The sequence below is a fragment of the Vombatus ursinus genome, unplaced genomic scaffold (genome assembly GCF_900497805.2).
Source record: "Vombatus ursinus unplaced genomic scaffold, bare-nosed wombat genome assembly UNPS02005459.1, whole genome shotgun sequence".
In the NCBI taxonomy this organism is placed as follows: Eukaryota; Metazoa; Chordata; class Mammalia; order Diprotodontia; family Vombatidae; genus Vombatus; species Vombatus ursinus.
In genome coordinates this window covers 13,140,641-13,158,554 of record NW_020945237.1, presented here as the reverse complement: position 1 = coordinate 13,158,554, position 17,914 = coordinate 13,140,641, and the positions used below count along the sequence as shown (strand labels likewise).

Below are 17,914 nucleotides of genomic sequence, written 5' to 3'. Positions count from 1 at the left end.
CAATTGACAAATGGTCAAAGGATATAAACAGGCAGTTTTCTGATGAAATTAAAACTATCTATAGTCATATGAAAAAATGCTCTAAATCACTATTTATAACAGAAATGCAAATCAAAACAACTCTGAGGTACCACATCACACATAACAGATTGGCCAACATTACAAAATAGGAAAATGATAAATGTTGGAGAAGATGTGGGAAAATTGGAACACTAATGCACTGCTGGTAGAGTTGTGAACTGATCCAACCCTTCTGGAGAGCAATTTGGAACTACACCCAAAGGGCTATAAACCAGTGCATACCCTATGACCCAGCAATACCACTTCTAGGGCTGTATCCCAAAGAGATCATAGCCACATGTACAATATTCTCCTGGTTTGGCTCACTTCACTTAACATCGGTTCATATAAGTCTTTCCACACTTTTCTGAAATCTGACTGCTCATCATTTCTTTGTAACAGTAGTATTCCATTACATTCATATAATCACACCTTGTTCAGCCATTCCCCAATGGATGGGCATCCCCTCGATTTCCAATTCTTGGCCACCACAAAAGAGCTGCTATGGTAAATATTATAAATATTCATCCATTTCACTTAGCTGTCAGATTTATTGGCATATAACTGGGCAAAAAAAATTAAATTAAAAAAAATTTTAATTAAAAAAAGAAAAATAAATAAAAATAAAATTTTAAAAATAACTGGGTAAAATAGCACCTAATAATTCCTTTTATTTCCTCTTCATTGGTGGGGAATTTATCCTTTTCATTTTTGATACTGGTAATTTGGTCCTCTTTCTTTTTTTAAATCAAATTAACCAATAGTTTGTCTATTTTATTGGCTTTTTTGTAAAACCAGCTCCTAGTTTTATTAGTTCAATGGTTTTCTTTCAATTTTATTAATCTCTCCTCTGATTTTCAGGAATTCCAATTTGGTGTTTAGTTGGGGATTTTTAATATGTTCTCTTTCTAGTTTTTTTTTAGTTGCATGACAATTCATTTATCACATCTTCATTTTATTGATGTGAGCATTTAGAAATAGAAAATTTCCCCTATCTCTTTAGAAGCATCTAGTAAATTTGGGTATGTTGTCTTGTTGTCATTCTCTTTAATGAAATTATTGACTGCTTCTATGATTTGTTCTTTTTTGACCCACTCATTCTTTAGAACTAGACTGTTTAGTTTCTAATTAATTTTTAATCTATGCTTCCAGGGCTCTTTATTGAATATAATTTGTATTGCATTATAGTCTGAAAAAGATTCTGCATCTAGCTGTGAAGTCTTTATGCCTGAATACATGGTCAATTTTTGTGACGATACCACATACAGTTGAGAAAAAGGTATACTCCTTTCTGTTTCCATTCAGTTTTCTCCAGAGACCTTTCCTGACTAACTTCTGTAAAATTCTATTTATCTCCTCAATTTCTTTCTTGTTTATTTTATAGTTACATTTCTCTAGTTTTGAGAACATTGAGATCTCCCACTCAGATAGTTTTACTGTCTATTTCTTCCTATAACTCATTTAACTTTCTCCTTAAGAATCAAGATTCTATGTCATTTGGTACACATATATTTATATTGATGATACTTCTATATTTATATTGATGATACTTCTGTCTATGGTACTTTTTAGCACAATATAGTTTCTTTGCTTATCTCTTTTAATTGATCTATTTTTTACTTTTTCTGAAATCATGATTGCTATCTCTGCTTTTTTTTTTTTTTTAAAACTTCAGCTGAAGCATAATAGATTCAGCTCCAGCCCGTTATTTTTACTGTTTCTGTTTCCAGTCTGTTTCTTGTAAACACGTTGTCAGATTCTGGCTTTTAATTCATTCTACTCTCTACTTGTGTTTTATGGGTGAGTTCATTCAATTCACATCCACTATCATAACATAGATTACTGTATACTAAGTGGCACAGTAGATAGAGCACACAACTTGGAATCAGGAAGACTCATCTTCATGAATTCAAATCCAGCTCCAGACTCTTATTAGCTATGTGACCCTAGGAAAGTCACTTAACTCTGTTTGCCTCAATTCCTCATCATAAAATTAGCTAGAGAAGAAGCAGCAAATCACTCCAGGATCTTTGCCAAGAAAACACCAAAAATGGGGTCACAAAGAATCAAAAACAACTGAACAACATTTCCCTCATTTCTCTCCCATTTATCCTTTTCTCTCTTTTTAACCTGTCACTCCCTCAAAAGCCTGTTTTGCTTCTGACCTCTGCCCCTTTTATTCTAGCTTCCATTCTATCAGCAACCTCCCCTACCTCTTTCTCTTATGTCCTTCCCCTCACTTCCCTATAGGGTAAGATTAGTTTTCTACATCCAACTCAACGTGTATGTTATTCCCTCTCTGAGCCAATTCCGATGAGAGTAAGGTCCAAGTGTTGTCCGATACTGACCATCTTCCCTTCCACAACAGAAACTCTTCCTTTAGTACCTCTTTTATGTGACAATTTTCTCCATTCTACCCCATTCTTCCTCTTTCTCCCAGTGGATCCCTCTTTCTCACACCATTTTTTTTTTGAGATCACCACAACATAATTGACTTACATCCATTTCCTCTATGTATACTCCTATGTGCCCGAATAACGATAAAATTCTTAGGAGTTACAAGTATCATCTTCCCATGAAGGAATGTAAACGCTTTAACCTTATTGAATCCCTTAGAATTTCTTTTCCATGTTTACCTTGTTATTCTTCTCTTGAGTCTTGGTATTTGAAAGCCACATTTTTCTATTCAGCTCTAGTCTTTTCATCAAGAATACTTGAAAGTCCTCTATTTTGTTAAATATCCAATTCCCCCTGAAGTGTTACACTCACTTTCACTGGGTAAGTGATTCTTGGTTGTAATCCCAGTTCCTTTGCCTTCTTGAATATCATTTTTCAAGTCTTCAGATCCTTTAATGTAGAAGCTGCTAAATCTTGGGTGATCCTGACTGTGTCTCCAATGATATTTGAATTGTTTCTTTCTGGCTGCTTGAAATATTTTTTCCTTGACCTGGGAGGTCTGGAATTTGGTTACAATATTCCTGGGAGTTTTCATTTTGGGATCTCTTTCAGGTGATCAACAGATTCTTTTAATTTCTGTTACCCTCTAGTTCTGGGATACAAGGACAGTTTTCCTTGATAATTTCTTGAAATATAATGTCCAAGCTCTTTTTTTGATCTTGGCTTTTAGGTAGTCCAATAATTCTTAAATTATCTCTCCTTGATCTGTTTTTCAGGCAAGTTGTTTTTCCAAAGAGTTATTTCACATTTTCTTCTATTTTTTTTCCATTCTTTTTATTTTTATTCTTTCTTGATGTCATAGAGAATTATTAGCTTCTACTTGCCCAATTCTAATTTTTAAAGAATTAGTTTCTCCAGTGAGCTTTTGTACCTTCTTTCCCATTTCGCCAATTTCACTTTTTAATGTTCTTTTCTTCAGTCAATTTTTGTACCTTTTTTTTTTCTTCATTTTGACCAATTCTGCTTTTTAAGGGGTTCTCTTCAGTGGACTTTTGTGCTTTTTTTTTTAAACCATTTGGACAATTTTGTTTTTTTAAGGCATTATTTTCTTTAGTATTTTTTTATGCCTCTTTTACCAAGGTATCGATTATCCTTTCACAATTTTACTGAATCAGTCATTTCTTTTTTCAAATTTTCCTCTACCTCTTATTTGATTTTTTAAAAAATTCTTTTTTGAGTTCTTCCAGGAATTCCATTTGGGCTGGTGTCTAATTCACATTCTTCTTAGAGGTTTTGCATGTGACTTTTTTGACTTCATTGTCTTTTTCTGAGTTTATGTCTCGATCGTCCTTGTCACCATAGTAACTGTCTACGGTCAGGTTCTGTTTTTGCTGCTTGCTCATTTTTTCAGTCTAATTCTTGACTCTGAACTTTATGTTAAACTTGGGCTCTGCTCCCAAGGTGGAAGGGACATTGTCCCAAGTTTCAGGTTTTTCATGCTGTGGTTTTCAGATCTAGTTCTGGGAGCCTGTTAAGTTTTCAGTTCTTCCAAGGTGGTATGATCTAAGGAGACGTGTGGCCCCTGCTCACCTGTCCTGTGAGAAACTACAAGCATTCTTTTCTACCCTGGAGCAGTCATTCAGTCCCTTGCTCCTTTGTGGTCACAAGCACTAGTGTTCCTCTTTGCCCTAGGACTGACCAGGAATTGTGTATGGGCAATGAAACAGGGTTATGCTCCCAGTGACAGCAAAGGGTCCCCTGTAATCTCCTCACCCGTTGTACAACCCCTTTACCATCTGGGGGTTGAGAGCTCCCAAAGCTTCTGCCATCACTGATACAATCACCTCCCAAGGCCTTCCTGAGCTTGCCAGAGCTCAGACTGTACTACACTGGGCTCCAGGCCCAACCCACACCCCAGTGAGACAGACCTTTACTGCTGGACCTCCTAAGTTTCTTAGGCTGGAAAACTGTTTCCCCCCGACCGTTTCTTGGTCCTGCTGCTCCAGAATTTGATTTGAGGTGTTATTTTAAAGTCATTTGAAGGGAATTTCAGAGAGTTAAGATGAGTTCTTGCCTTTACTCTCCCATCTTGGCCTCACCTCCTCTCATTGGATTTCTTGATCATTATTTGATTTGGGGAAAACTTTAGGCTTTTGTTAGAGCAGATTGGGGAATCTGGGAGATCATCTTCCCATTCAGGCAGCCATCTAGGCCAGAACATTTCTTAAAATATTTTGAAAAGAATTTTGGCAAAAGCTATCAAAATACCTGGAACCAATCACAAAACAAATAATAAACTCCAGTTGGTTGTGATTGTTTAGTGACTATTTCCCTAACTACTCAGTCTTATTCCATCTTAACCTTTCTTCACTGCGATGGCTCACCTCCCCTAGAAATAATGAAGCAGTGATTTCTGTATACTTATACAGAAATATCAACTGTTTTTGTAAAACCTATCTATCATTAGTGTCCAAGAGAAAAAAGACACTGGCATTAGAATCAAAAGACAGGCATGGTTCCCACAATTTGTACCTGTTTTATGACCATGAAGAAATCTATGCTGAACTTGCTTCTTTATCTATAAAATAGGGACAACAATACTTGTTATACCTAGTAAATAAGGTCGTACACCCAGTTCTTTCCAAATGGTACATCATTACATAAATATAAGTTATTACAACTTCAAAAGTTTTTTTTCCCTACAATATGTCTCAATTTTTAAATGTTTATATGTTAAGTTTTGGAATATTGAAAATGAATAAAAACAAAGGAGATGCATAATGGATGAGCAACAAAAAAGATCAGCATGTAAAAAGTTGGTTAAAAGTTACTTGGTTACAAAACAGGTGTCTCAAAAGTTTGTGTTGTTTTCAGCGACTAAAACTTTAAAGGTTATGCTACTAAAGCTTAAAAGAGCACACAGACTTTTGGGACATCCTAAATATCAACTCTTCTTAAAAACAAAAGCAAAGGCCTACATACCATTGGGTCTCAGGAACACTTACTTAAATTATTTGTGTATTACTCGATATTTAAATTAATTATACCACTATTCTATCCCAATAACAAATGACAAAACATTCAAAACAAAAAAATTTCCCTTTCTGCCATTTAGACTTAAAAACTATTTCTCTTGCTAAGTGGAGTGCCCATTCCAGTTTAAATTATCTTGAAATTAATAATAACTCATCTTGCTAAATTTCAGTATTTCCAGGTAATTAAAAGTGTTCCCTGGAGGTGGAGGTGGAACCAAGATAGCAGAATAGCAGGAAGCATTAGAGATGACTCCAAAACAAAACTTCTCCAAATGATCGAGAATACCTACCAGGCCAAATCTTGATGAGTAAATCCAAGAAAACAGTTATAGTGATATCAACTGACTGGCATCATAGAATATGGAAAGTAACTTGCAAAACTTCAATAAAAACCTATTCATAAGTGGTAGAAGGAGTTGAAAGGTAAAGTGTTGTAATTCAGTAAGCTTAGCCAATGAAGCATTTCTTCCATTTGGAACTACATATATTTATGAACTATCTTTTTCATCTTAGAATAATAAACTTAACTAGACCTTAAAATTACCATATTATCAAACTTTAAACTAAGTTTCTTTTCTAAAAAAGATTGAACCAGATTCAATCTCATTGTTCTAAAAAATTTTTCTAATATTTTTTCAGTGAGAATATTTCTGTGCTATTAATTCATATCTTTTATTTACAATTTTTGAATATTTTATAATGTACATATTACTGGTATATACCATAGCCATATATACACACAGGTGCACACACATGTACTTATGTATGTTTATGTGTATATATACAAACAACATACGTTACACATACTATGTCAGTACATATACACATATATGTATACACACACACATGCAATACCAGTATGCTATATATACAGACATACATATATATGCCTACATATATAGTATATACTATAATGTACACTACATATAATTTATGCTGGTGAAGCATACTCAGTTTGTACTGATAAGAGTGCATATGTATGTATATGTGTATATAAACACACAATGTTATATATATTATGCCCGTGTATAGATATGCATATAAATAAATACCAGTATATTATGCATACACACATATATATACCTATATATAGTATATACTATCTATCTATCTATCTATCTATCTATCTATATATATATTCAGGCTGGTGAAGCATACTCAGTTTTTACTAATAGAGTGCACAATTAAAAAACTTTAGAGATAATTGATCTAGTCAAACACTCAAATTTTATACATTCCCATACCTCTACTGAAACTGCTCTCAAAGCTGTCATCAGTGATACCCCACATAATCACCAAATTCAACATCCTCCTTCTGTCCCTAACCTTCCTTGATCTGTAGAAAACCCCAAGAGTTTCAACAACAAAAAAATAAAAACAATGCAAAATAAATAAAAACTAGCGCTTAGCAGAATATCCAGCACATAGCAGGAAATTAATACTGACTGAAAAATCATCAACCTTTGTGAATACTGCCAACAAATTCCCATCAAAAAGAAAAAGAAAAAAATTTCACTCAAAATAACTACAGAATGTATATAATAGATGGAAATTCACCTATAGAGACAGAGAATTTATATGCATACGAGCACAAAAGTCTCTTACGAAAATAAAGGCAAATAACTAGAAATACAAATTGCTAACGGTTAGTCAATAGTCAATCAATCATTTATTAAGCACTTACTATGTACCAGGCACTATGCAAACATAATAAAAATGACAATACTGCTAAAATTATTTACAGACTCAATACCATAGCAAACTATCAAGAATTAGAAAAAAAAATTACAAATTTCATCTGGATATGAAGCACTCTCAAAGGAAAAAGTAGAAAAAAGATCAACTAATACCAGATTACAAACTATACTACAAAGATGAAATCATCAAAATTATTTGGGACTATTTAAAAATAAAAATTAAGGGGCAGCTAGGTGGCACAGTGGATAGTGCTCCAGTCTTGGAGTCAGGAGGACCTGCGTTCAAATCTAGCCTCAGACACTTCACAGTTACTAGCTGTGTGACCCTGGGCAAGTCACTTAACCTCGATTGCCTCACCAAAAAGAAAACAATGAAAATAAATAAAAACTAGTTAGTTGAACAGATTTGAAACAGAAGACATAGAAGCAATCAAGCATAATAGCAAAATTTAAAATGAACTCTGAGGCTTGGACCATGGACTACTTGAAGAAAGATTATTTGATTAATGTCAGAAAAAACTATAAATCAAACTGCCAGAAATCAAGTTTAGACCAATATTTTACGCTACATACTACAATAAGCTTTGAATGTATATATGATTTAGATATGACAGATAATAGCAAAAATAAACTAGAGGGGCATGAAAGGAAACAATTTTCATAATTATTTTCATAGTAGAAGAGTTCTTGAACAAGCAAGAAATAGAGAGGATCATATAAGATAAAATGGATTATATAAAATTGAAAAAGTTTTGAAAAATGCAGCCAAGAATTAGAAAGGAAACAGTAAACTGAGAAATAATTTTCACAGCAAATTCATTTCTCTGATAAAGAACTGATATCTAAGATACACAGTAAATTGATACAAATACATAAGATCAAGAGCCAATCTATAATAAATGGTCAAAAAGTAATGAACAGGCAGTTTCACAAGGTAAGAAATCAAACCTATCAAAAAACATATAAAAAATGCTCTAAATCAAAAATAATAAAAGAAACGCAAACTAACATAACTGAGGTTATACTTCACATTGGTTAGATTGGCAAAGATGATAAAAAATGAAAATGACAATTGGCGCAGCTGTGGGAAGACAGATATGTTAATGCACTGCCAGTAGATCTATGTGCTGATCCAACTATTCCAGAAAGCAAAATGGAACTATAACCAAAAAAAGACAAAAAGAAATACCCCTCCCTTTCAGCTAAAAAGTACCACTAAACATATACTTCAAAGAGATCAAAGAGAGAAAGGACCAATAGGTTAAAAAAAAAAAAGTTTTCTTACAGCAGTACTATTTGTTATAACAAAGAACCGGAAACCAAAATGGGTACCCATCAAATAGGCATGACTAAGAAAAATAAAGCATATAAATGCAAAGGCATGGTATTACACTGTATGAAATGACAAAAAGATTGGCCTGAGAAAAACCAAGGAGGATTTGTATAGACTTTAATGAATAAAGAAAATAGAACCATAATTCAATTAAAAAGCACACATTTCATCAAAACCAGCTGGTACTGGTTAAAAAATAGAGATAGATCAATAGACAAGGGAGAACCAGAAACAATGCAACTCAATAACACAGTCTTGATAAAGTGGAAAACATAAATTAGCTAGGAAAAAACTCTTTATTTGAGAAAAACTGGTGGGAAACCTGGAAAGTAGTCAGACAGAAACCAGACTTACATAAATATTTTATATCATATTCTATAATACATTCTTCTAAAAATACACAACTTTAATATTTTAAAAATACTATACCATAATGTCAATATTATATGTAATATCATAAGTAATGTATCATTGTTAAAAATTAGAAAATAAATAGATCATATGCCTCTAACAGATATGGGCAAGAGGTGTATTCTTAACCAAACAAAAGACAGAGGTAATTATGGATAACTTTTATTAACATGAAACTAAAAAGCTTCTGCATAAACAAAAATTAATGCACCTAGGATATGCAGGCAAAGTAGTCGAATGAGAAAAGCATCTTTCCATCAAATTTCTCTGATAAGAGTTTGGTATCCAAAATGTATAAATAATCAATAAACATGTATGTGTGTATGTATGTGTGTGTGTGTGTATATGTAGTCAAAGAATATGGATAAACAGTTCTCAAAAGAAGAATTGCAAAGTATTCACAACCACAGAAATGAATGCTGCAAATCACTAATAAGAGAAATGCAAATCAAAAAAACACTATGGTTTCATTTCATACCCTGCAAATTGACAGAGATGTTTTCTAAAAAGGCAACAGTCAATGTTGGAGGGGTTGTAGAATGATGGGAACACTAATGCATTGCTGGTGGAGCTCTGAAATGGTACAACCATTTTAGAAAGCAATTTGGAATTATGCAAGTAAAGTAACTAAAACGTATATACCCTTTCAATGAGAAACTCATTAGTGAGTTTATACTCCAAGGAAGTAATTGATAAACAAAGTTGCCACATAAACCAAAATAGTTATAGCAACACTTTAAGTGATAAAGAACTGGAAACAAAATAAACGCCACAGACTGGGAAATAGCTACACAAATTGTGGCACATGCATGTATTGAAATATTACTGTGCTGTACGAAATGTGTGTGATGAATACAGAAGCATAGAAAGATCTACATGAAATGATTCAAACCGAAGTAAGCAGAATCAAGAAAACATTATACCAAACCACCACAACAATGTAAATGGAAAGAATGCCACATGGCAAAAAATCAAAAGTGAACTTAACAAAATTACAAAGATGAAATAGAACTTCATGAGATGTAAGAAGATACCCCTAAGGGCAGCTAGGTGGCGCAGTGGACAGAGCACTGGCCCTGAAGTCAGGAAGACCTGAGTTCAAATGTGACTTCAAACACTTGACACTTACTAGCCGTGTAACCCTGGGCAAATCACTTAACCCCACTGCCTAGCAAAAAACAAACAAAAGAAAATATCTCTAAACCACCCCTAGTTTCAGAACGTGAAAAGTACACAGGTATTAAACAATGCATGATTTAGGACTTTTTCACTTGTGTTAAAGAAAATAGGGGAGGAAAGAATATCTGTTTGGATTGGGAGTACTAAGTCCCCAGGGTAAAAAACTGCAAGAAGAATTTAAGTTCCAGGAGAGTCCTAGAGGTTAAGGACTATTATTCACTTTTCTATCCACAATTCCTAGCCCATTGCTTTGCATGTGATACTTGCTCAATGAATGCTCACATGTTTTATTATTAATTTGACAAAATATCAATATGAACATTTCTCCATACAAAGAACAGAAGAATTCCCTTCCCTTCCCCCTCTATTCCCTTCCTTTCTTTCCCTTTTCTTCTCTTCCCTTCCTTTGGAACTTAAATTCTTTTTGCAGTTTTTTACCCTGGGGACAAAGCACCCCCCAATCCAAATATATATTTTTCCTCCCCTATTTTCTTTGCTGGCCCTTCATCTTCCTTCCTATCACTTAAAGAAAGCATTCCCTACGCATCTATTTTTCACCTTTTCTCTTCCTTTATTCTTTCTCACATCAGTCTCATTCACTTAGTTGGTTTCCTCTACGCACATCTCCTCCCACATGCACAACTCCAGTTGAGATTTATGTCTCCAATTAACTAAAAACATCTGGGATAGTCTGCAAGTACATCAAACACAACATGTCTAAAACTCATCTTATAGTATTTTTTTTTAAACCTGTTCCTCCTTTTAAACTTAACTAGATGTTCAAAACAGAACTATTCTTGCTCGTAAAACCTTCCTTCTTCCTAATTTTCCTTCTTGTCTACCGCGATCATTACCATCCTTCCAGTCACTCAGGTTTGAAATCAGAGTAAAACAACTCTTCCTTCTCCTTCACCTCTCATACACAAACAGTTCCCAAGTACTATTGATTCTACCTTCACAGCATCAAAGTTTAGCAACTTTAAAACATTTTATTTTTCAATAAGCAAAAAATCCTCCTCTTTCTCTCTCACCCAATCCTCAACTGAAACAAAATCCTTTTTAAAAACATGTACACAGGACGAGGTCAAATCCAGCCTCAGACACATAACACTCATTAGCTATGTGACTCTGGGCAAGTCACTTAACCCCACTGCCTAGCCCCCCCCCCCAAAAAAATGTTTTTTCAAGTCACTCAACCCCCAATTGCCTCACCTTAAACAAACAAAAAAATGTACAGACAAGTAAAACAAATTTCCAAATTGGCTATGTCTAGATATATATGTGCACATATTTATATTCTGCATTAAGTCCTTCACATCTCTAAAGGAAGAGAACAGCATGTTATGGCTGGAATCAGAGTTAGTCTTTACACTAACAGAGTTAGTGCTTTCAAAATTGTTTGTCTTCATGATATACTGTATATCGTATATAAATTAATGTTCTGATTCTGTCACTTCATTATGCATCGGTTCATTTTAAGTCTTCCCAGGTTTCTTTGAAACCATCTCCATCATTTCTTACAGCATAATTTTCTATCACATTCCCATACCAATACTTATTCAGCCATTCTACAATTTATGGGCACCCCCTCAGATTCCCATACTTTCCCACCTCAAAAACAGCTATATGGAGATTATGGTGCCGTATTTTAGTACATCCTTAGAGTCTGTTTTGCTCAGGACTAATATCTCTCTCCCTTAAGCTACTCTCATTCTAATTTCCTCTTCTCGCTGTGGAGTACTCAACTGTTTGTGAATGTGTCTATTCTATCCTTTGATCAGCTAAGATGACAGTGAGATTCAGGCATCAGCTGTGCCCCTTCCTCCCCCAACTCCTCATTTGTATAGATCTCTACTTGATGGACCCTGATTACATGAGATAATCTTCCTTAACCTTCCTTTCTCTTCCCTCTCCGCACCCCAACTATATTCTCCTAATCTTCTCTTTACATCCTTCTCTTAAAATCACCAAAACATAACAAAACCATTTCCAAGCCTTGTGTCTAATTATTTTCCCTCTATGATCCCTGATGCTGACATTGATACAGTTCGGAGGAGAGAGAACATGTATCATCTCCAATGTTGTAATGTAATCACTTTATTCTTGCTTAGTCCCATATGATCGTTCACTTTGTGTTTACCTTTTTATTTTGTTATTCACTACTGTATTTGAACTTCAAAGTTTCTACACAGCTCTGACCTTTTCATCAGGAATGGCTGGAAATCCTCTTATTTAAATAAATTAAAAATTCACCCCCCCCACCCCCCCACCCTCCAGCATTATGGTCGGTTCTGCAAGTTAAGTTATTCTTGTCTATAAGACTAAATATTTTACCTTCTGTAATATTGAATTACAAGCTCTCTGCTCCTTTATGGTGGTGGCTGTTAAATTGTTGGTGATCATGACTGTGTCTCCTCAGTACTTGAATTCTTTGGTTCTGGAAGCCTGTAGTATTTTTTATTTGACTCAGAACCTCTGAATTTTGTCTATGATGTTCTTAGAAGTTTTTATGTTGGGGTTTTTCAGGAGATGGTCAGTGGAGTCTTTCTTTTTCAGCTTTTCCCTCTGGTTCTAAGAGATGTTTTTCTTGAAATAGGATGTCTAGGCTCTTGTTATGATTGTGGCATTCAGATAATCAAACAATCCTTAATTTTTTTTTACTTCATCTATTTTTCAGGTGAGTTGTTTTTCCTTTGAGACACATTACATTTTCTTCTATTTTTTTTAATCTTTTGACTTTATTTTACTATTTCTTGTTGTCTCATGGAGTCATTGGCTTCTCCGTAGTCCACTCAAATTTTCAGCAAGTTTCTTTCTTGGGGAAGGTTTTATACCACTTATGCCAAACTGTTAATTCCCTTCCCAATTCTTTTTTACATAGCTCTCACTTCTTTTCAAAATTTTTTCCTCAAGTGTTCTTATTTCATTAATAGGGTTAGTCTTTTTTTAAAAACTCTTAAAAGAAAAAAACCCAAAACCAAAAACTCTTGCTTCATCTCTTTCAGAAACTGTGTGTTCAAGCTGTTTTTTCTCTGAGATTTTGCATATAGATGTTTTGGAGTCATTCTCTTCTTCCAGGCTTGTGTCTTGAGCTTCCTAGTCACTGTAACACTTATCTACAATGGGATTCTTTTTTTTGTCTGCCCCTTCTTCCAGCCCACTTCCTGACTTCAGACTTGATGTTGCCCTTTTGTTGGGAAGGTCTGGGCTGATCCTGTTGTAGCTTTCTTGTATTGTGTATTTCCAGAACCTCAGGGACAGGCTTGGGACCTGCCAACTTTCAGTGCTATCAAAGCAGTCTGGATTGTTAGGGCAAAGTCTGACTGGTCTGAGCTCTGCAAGTTCCTGATCTAGGTTTGGTTTGGAGCAGTAAACTGCTGTTGGACAGGGCCCTTCTCAGACACATGGGAAGTTCTGACAGCTTAGAGTGATGGAAATACAGGCTCCCCTTTGGTTTGGGATTCCTGCCCTGGTTATGGTTCTGAAGACTGTTCCGAGTGTTAGAGATGAGACCCTGATTTGTTCCTTGAATGTGAGCCACGCCACTGCTTCCTGTTTCTGAACTTGCCCCCTTGAGGAACAGTATCCTAGGTCTCCCTACCTGGACCCACCATCCATGAATATTGGTTCCCTCCACACCCCACCATGGATCAGTTAACTAGAACTGGACATTGGGTACCAAAGCTAGAAGGTGGCACCTTGTCCCTGGCACCCTATACTTTCTGCTCTAGTATCGGTCTGGGATCTCCACTTACTCTGATGAATATGCTCTCCTTGGGTACTGGATTGCTCCAAATACAGCATGCTCCTGCCTAGACCAAGGCTTATCTATACTAAACTCACATTTACTTCTCTCTTACCTCTTGCTTTCCATTCACAAAATCAACACTCTACCATAACCTCTATCATGGACTACTCCAATCTACTCCCAATGGTCTCCTTGACTTCAGTCTCTCTCATCTTCAAATCACCTTCCACAGAACTCCCAAACTGATACTCCTAAGACACTCATCTGATCATGTTGTTCCACTATACAAGAAGCTCTGGTAGCTCCCAAATGCTTCTATAAAATGCAAATTTCTAGCCATGTGACTCCAGCCTGTGTTTCCATCATTATTGTATGTTACTCTCCTTTACATATCTGACATTCCAGCCAAACTGGCTGTACAACACTCTGCCCCATGCTTTTGTATAGGCTGTCCTCATGCTTGTAATGTAGCCTCTCCTTTCTTTGGCTTCAATGAGTCCCCAAACATCCCAAAACATTAAGCTCAAGTGCTGCCTCCTACATTAGGATGATCCAAATTCCACCAGCTGCTAGTGTAATCCTGGAAATTATCTAGCCTAAGTTTTGTTTTTATTTATGTGGGTTAGATATTCATATCACTCACCATCCCTCATTCCCCCTTACTCTACCAGTAAAACATAAGCTTAAAAACAGGAATCATTTTGGTTTTGTCTTTATGTACTCAATGCTTGGTGCGTAGTAAACATTAAATAAAAACTTACTGGATCAATGTCTCCATGCTGCACCACCATTCACCCCACCCAGTTTCCCACATTCACATCTTTGACACTTCCTTCTGTTTTTCGTCTCATATCCAACTAATAACAAAATCCTAACAATTTCACCTCAATAATGTATCTTGCATTCCCCCACTCATCTCTATTCCAAATGCCATGTATTAGTACAGGATGCTACTACAACTTACAAGAACTACAGTAGTATTCTCCTGCCTCCACTCTCCCCTCACTCCAAGTCATCTCTAACATACCATTTACAGAATAATGTATCTTAATCAAAGTTCTATTTACATCACTACTCTGTTCAAAGATCTTCAGTGACTCCCTACTCATCAAGCAAGTTCAAACTCCTCTGCCTGGCATTCAAGGACCACTACAATCTGGCACAACCTTACCTCTTATCACTCCTTTCCATGCAGGGATCTATGCTCCAGTAAAACTGAACCACTCTAATGCCATGCTTTCCAAACTCCCTGTCTTGGCTCAAATCAACTCCTATGCCTGCAATGTTTTGTTTTGTTTTTTTAAACACAAAATCCAACCCATCCTTCAAAGCCCTACCAAATGTCTTCAGTTCTACAAAGCCTACACTACTATATGTCTTCCACTTTCCCCTTTATGTCCAGGCTTCTTTCTACTATAATTCACTGCCTTAAAATAATTCATCATATTAAGTTCAGAAAGAATTTTGATAAATTAACATATAACACATATTTCAAAATGCTTTTTCAATTTTAAATAAAAATTTTACAAATGTGAGTACTTACCCCCATTATCTGTTCTCTTTAAAGCACCATCCTTATGAGGACATAATTCACATCTCTAGAGGAAAAACAAAAAGCAAAAAATGATGGAAATTATGAATTTAGCACAAGTGTACAAACTGCAAAAGGCCATAGTATTCAATGCTATTTTATGAAGGAAAATATGTTTAAAACAATGGATATAATTTGCATTAGCAACTCCCAAGAACAGTGCAATTTAAGAATTCCTAAATGATAATTCATCTTTTTTAAGAACAAATAATATAATGTTTTTTGAAGGACTGGTTGCCAACTTCTTTTTTTTGTTACTTTATTTTAAACTTAAACATTAAAACAAACACACAATAAAAAAAGGAAACATTATAAACTTAAATACTAAAGAAAAAAGGAGGAAAAAGCAGTTATGTGCACAGCAGAACATGAAAAGATTAAAAAATTAACAGCAATAAATTTCTACTTCAAGAAAGCCTTTTTAATAAATACTACATATGATAAATATATATACACACACATACACATATACACACAAACATGCACATACACATACATATATATATATATATCTATAACCATACTCATAAACCGAAATATGCATTCATATGGATCTATGTAAGACTGTACTATACTTGCTTGTCCTCTGTTTCTCTGAGGATGGATAACATCTTTCTTCATAAGTCCAAGTCTTTCCATGTATTTCTAAGTCTACCAACTGATCTTTCCTATACCACAGCAATATTCCAACTTTATACTGTCTAGTTATCTTAAATAGTCTAAAAGAATATTGATTAATAGGGTTGACATATAGTGTAGTTTCCCTATTTTTCTCTTTTGAGTAAACCTATTTTAGCTTAACTTGTCTGAAATCATGATTACTACTCCTGCTTTTTTTTTCACCTAATAAATTCTCCTCCTGATCTTTCTTTTATGTTTAAGTGTATCTCCTATTTCCTATCCCTCCTGATTCTTCTATTTTGCTTCTACTGGCTACCTTGCCCTCCTACTACTTAACCTACCCCCTTCCCCCACAAAAGATCTCCTCCTTATCCTACCCCCCCAACCTGAAATCCCTCCCTTATCCTCCCCCTCTTCCCCATCCCCTTAGCTTTTTCTTTCTTTCTAAATTTAGAAGACTTTTATGCCCTTCTAGATATATATATTGTATCGTATATTGCATATAGATATATATAGTATTGTATATCGTATACAGAAATATAGATATAGATAGATATATATGTGTATTATTCCCTCTTTGACCTACTGCTGATGAGTAGAGTTCCAGAACTACTGGCCCTCCTCCGCCATCTAATTCCTGTGTCAGCTTTTCCTCTCACACCTCATTTCTATAAGATAATTACTCTTTTTACCTTTTCCTAGACAGTTTTACTTTTAAGTATCACATCATACTCAACTGTACCTCAACCTTTCTTTCAAATTACCCTATTAGTAACAATCTTAAGACATATAATTTACATTTCCTCGTACACAAAGTAAACAGTCTGTCCTTATTGAGCCCCTTGTAATTAGTCTTTGATGTTTACCTTATTCTTGGATCTTGTATGTCAAATTTTCCAATGACTTCAGGTGTTTTTGCAACAAAATCCTGAAAGTCTAGCAATTCATTGAATGTCCATTTTTTTTTCATTCTGGAGTATGCTTAACTTTATTGGGTATGATATTTTTGGCCACAACCCCAGTCCTTTTTCTCTTCCATATATAATGTTCCAGGACCTGCGGACTTTTAGAGTAGTCGCTGCTAGGTCCTATATATGATTCTAATTGTGGTTCCACCATATCTGAATTTTTTTTCTTGTTGCTTATAATATTTTCTCCTTGAGCTGGAGGTTTCGGAATCTAGCTATGATATTCCTGTAGTTTTTCCTCATAGATCTCTTTCAGGTGGTAATCAGTGGATTTTTTCTATTTCTACTTTCCCCTCTTGTTCTAACATTTCAGGACAATTTGCTGTAATTATATCATGCATTATTGCATCAAGTCTCTTTTTTTGATTGTAGCTTTCAGGTAGTCTGATTATTCTTATGTTTTCTCTTCTTGATTTGTTCTCCAGATCAGTTGTTTTTCTTATGAGATGTTTCACTTGCTCTTCTATTTTTTCATTCTTTACATTTTCTTTTGTTATTTCTTGGTCTCTTATAACTTTACTGGCTTCCCCTTGCCCAATTTTAATTTTCAAAAAAGTTGTTTTCTTCCTTAAGATTGTAGATCTCCTTTTCTAAGTTGATTGACTTTCTTTTCATGATCATCTTGTTTTTCTTGCATTGTACTTTTTTAAAAAAATTTTTCTCAATCTCTCTCATTTGATTTTTAAAGTCTTTTTTAAGTTTTTCTATGAATTCTTTTGGGGCAGAGGACCATTTGATGTTACTCTTTGGGGTAGGAGACACTTTTTTTGCTTCATTATCTTCCTCTGAAGACAAACCCCAGTCTTTTCTATTCCCATAGTAATTTTCTATAGTTGGGTTTTCTCCTTTGCCTGCTCTCTCTCTCTTTTTTTTT

At 34.9% G+C, this 17,914-nt stretch overlaps 1 protein-coding gene across 6 annotated transcripts in view; it reads right to left on the bottom strand.

The window, feature by feature from the left end:
• Nucleotides 1-17,914, bottom strand: part of MLLT10 (MLLT10 histone lysine methyltransferase DOT1L cofactor) — a 212,956-nt gene that overhangs the window by 150,858 nt on the left and 44,184 nt on the right. For all 6 annotated transcript variants that reach the window (XM_027847831.1, XM_027847834.1, XM_027847835.1 and 3 more), the window contains exon 4: nt 15,404-15,458. In XM_027847831.1, the coding sequence (XP_027703632.1) occupies nt 15,404-15,458 (55 nt within the window). The remainder of the gene's footprint in view (nt 1-15,403; nt 15,459-17,914) is intronic.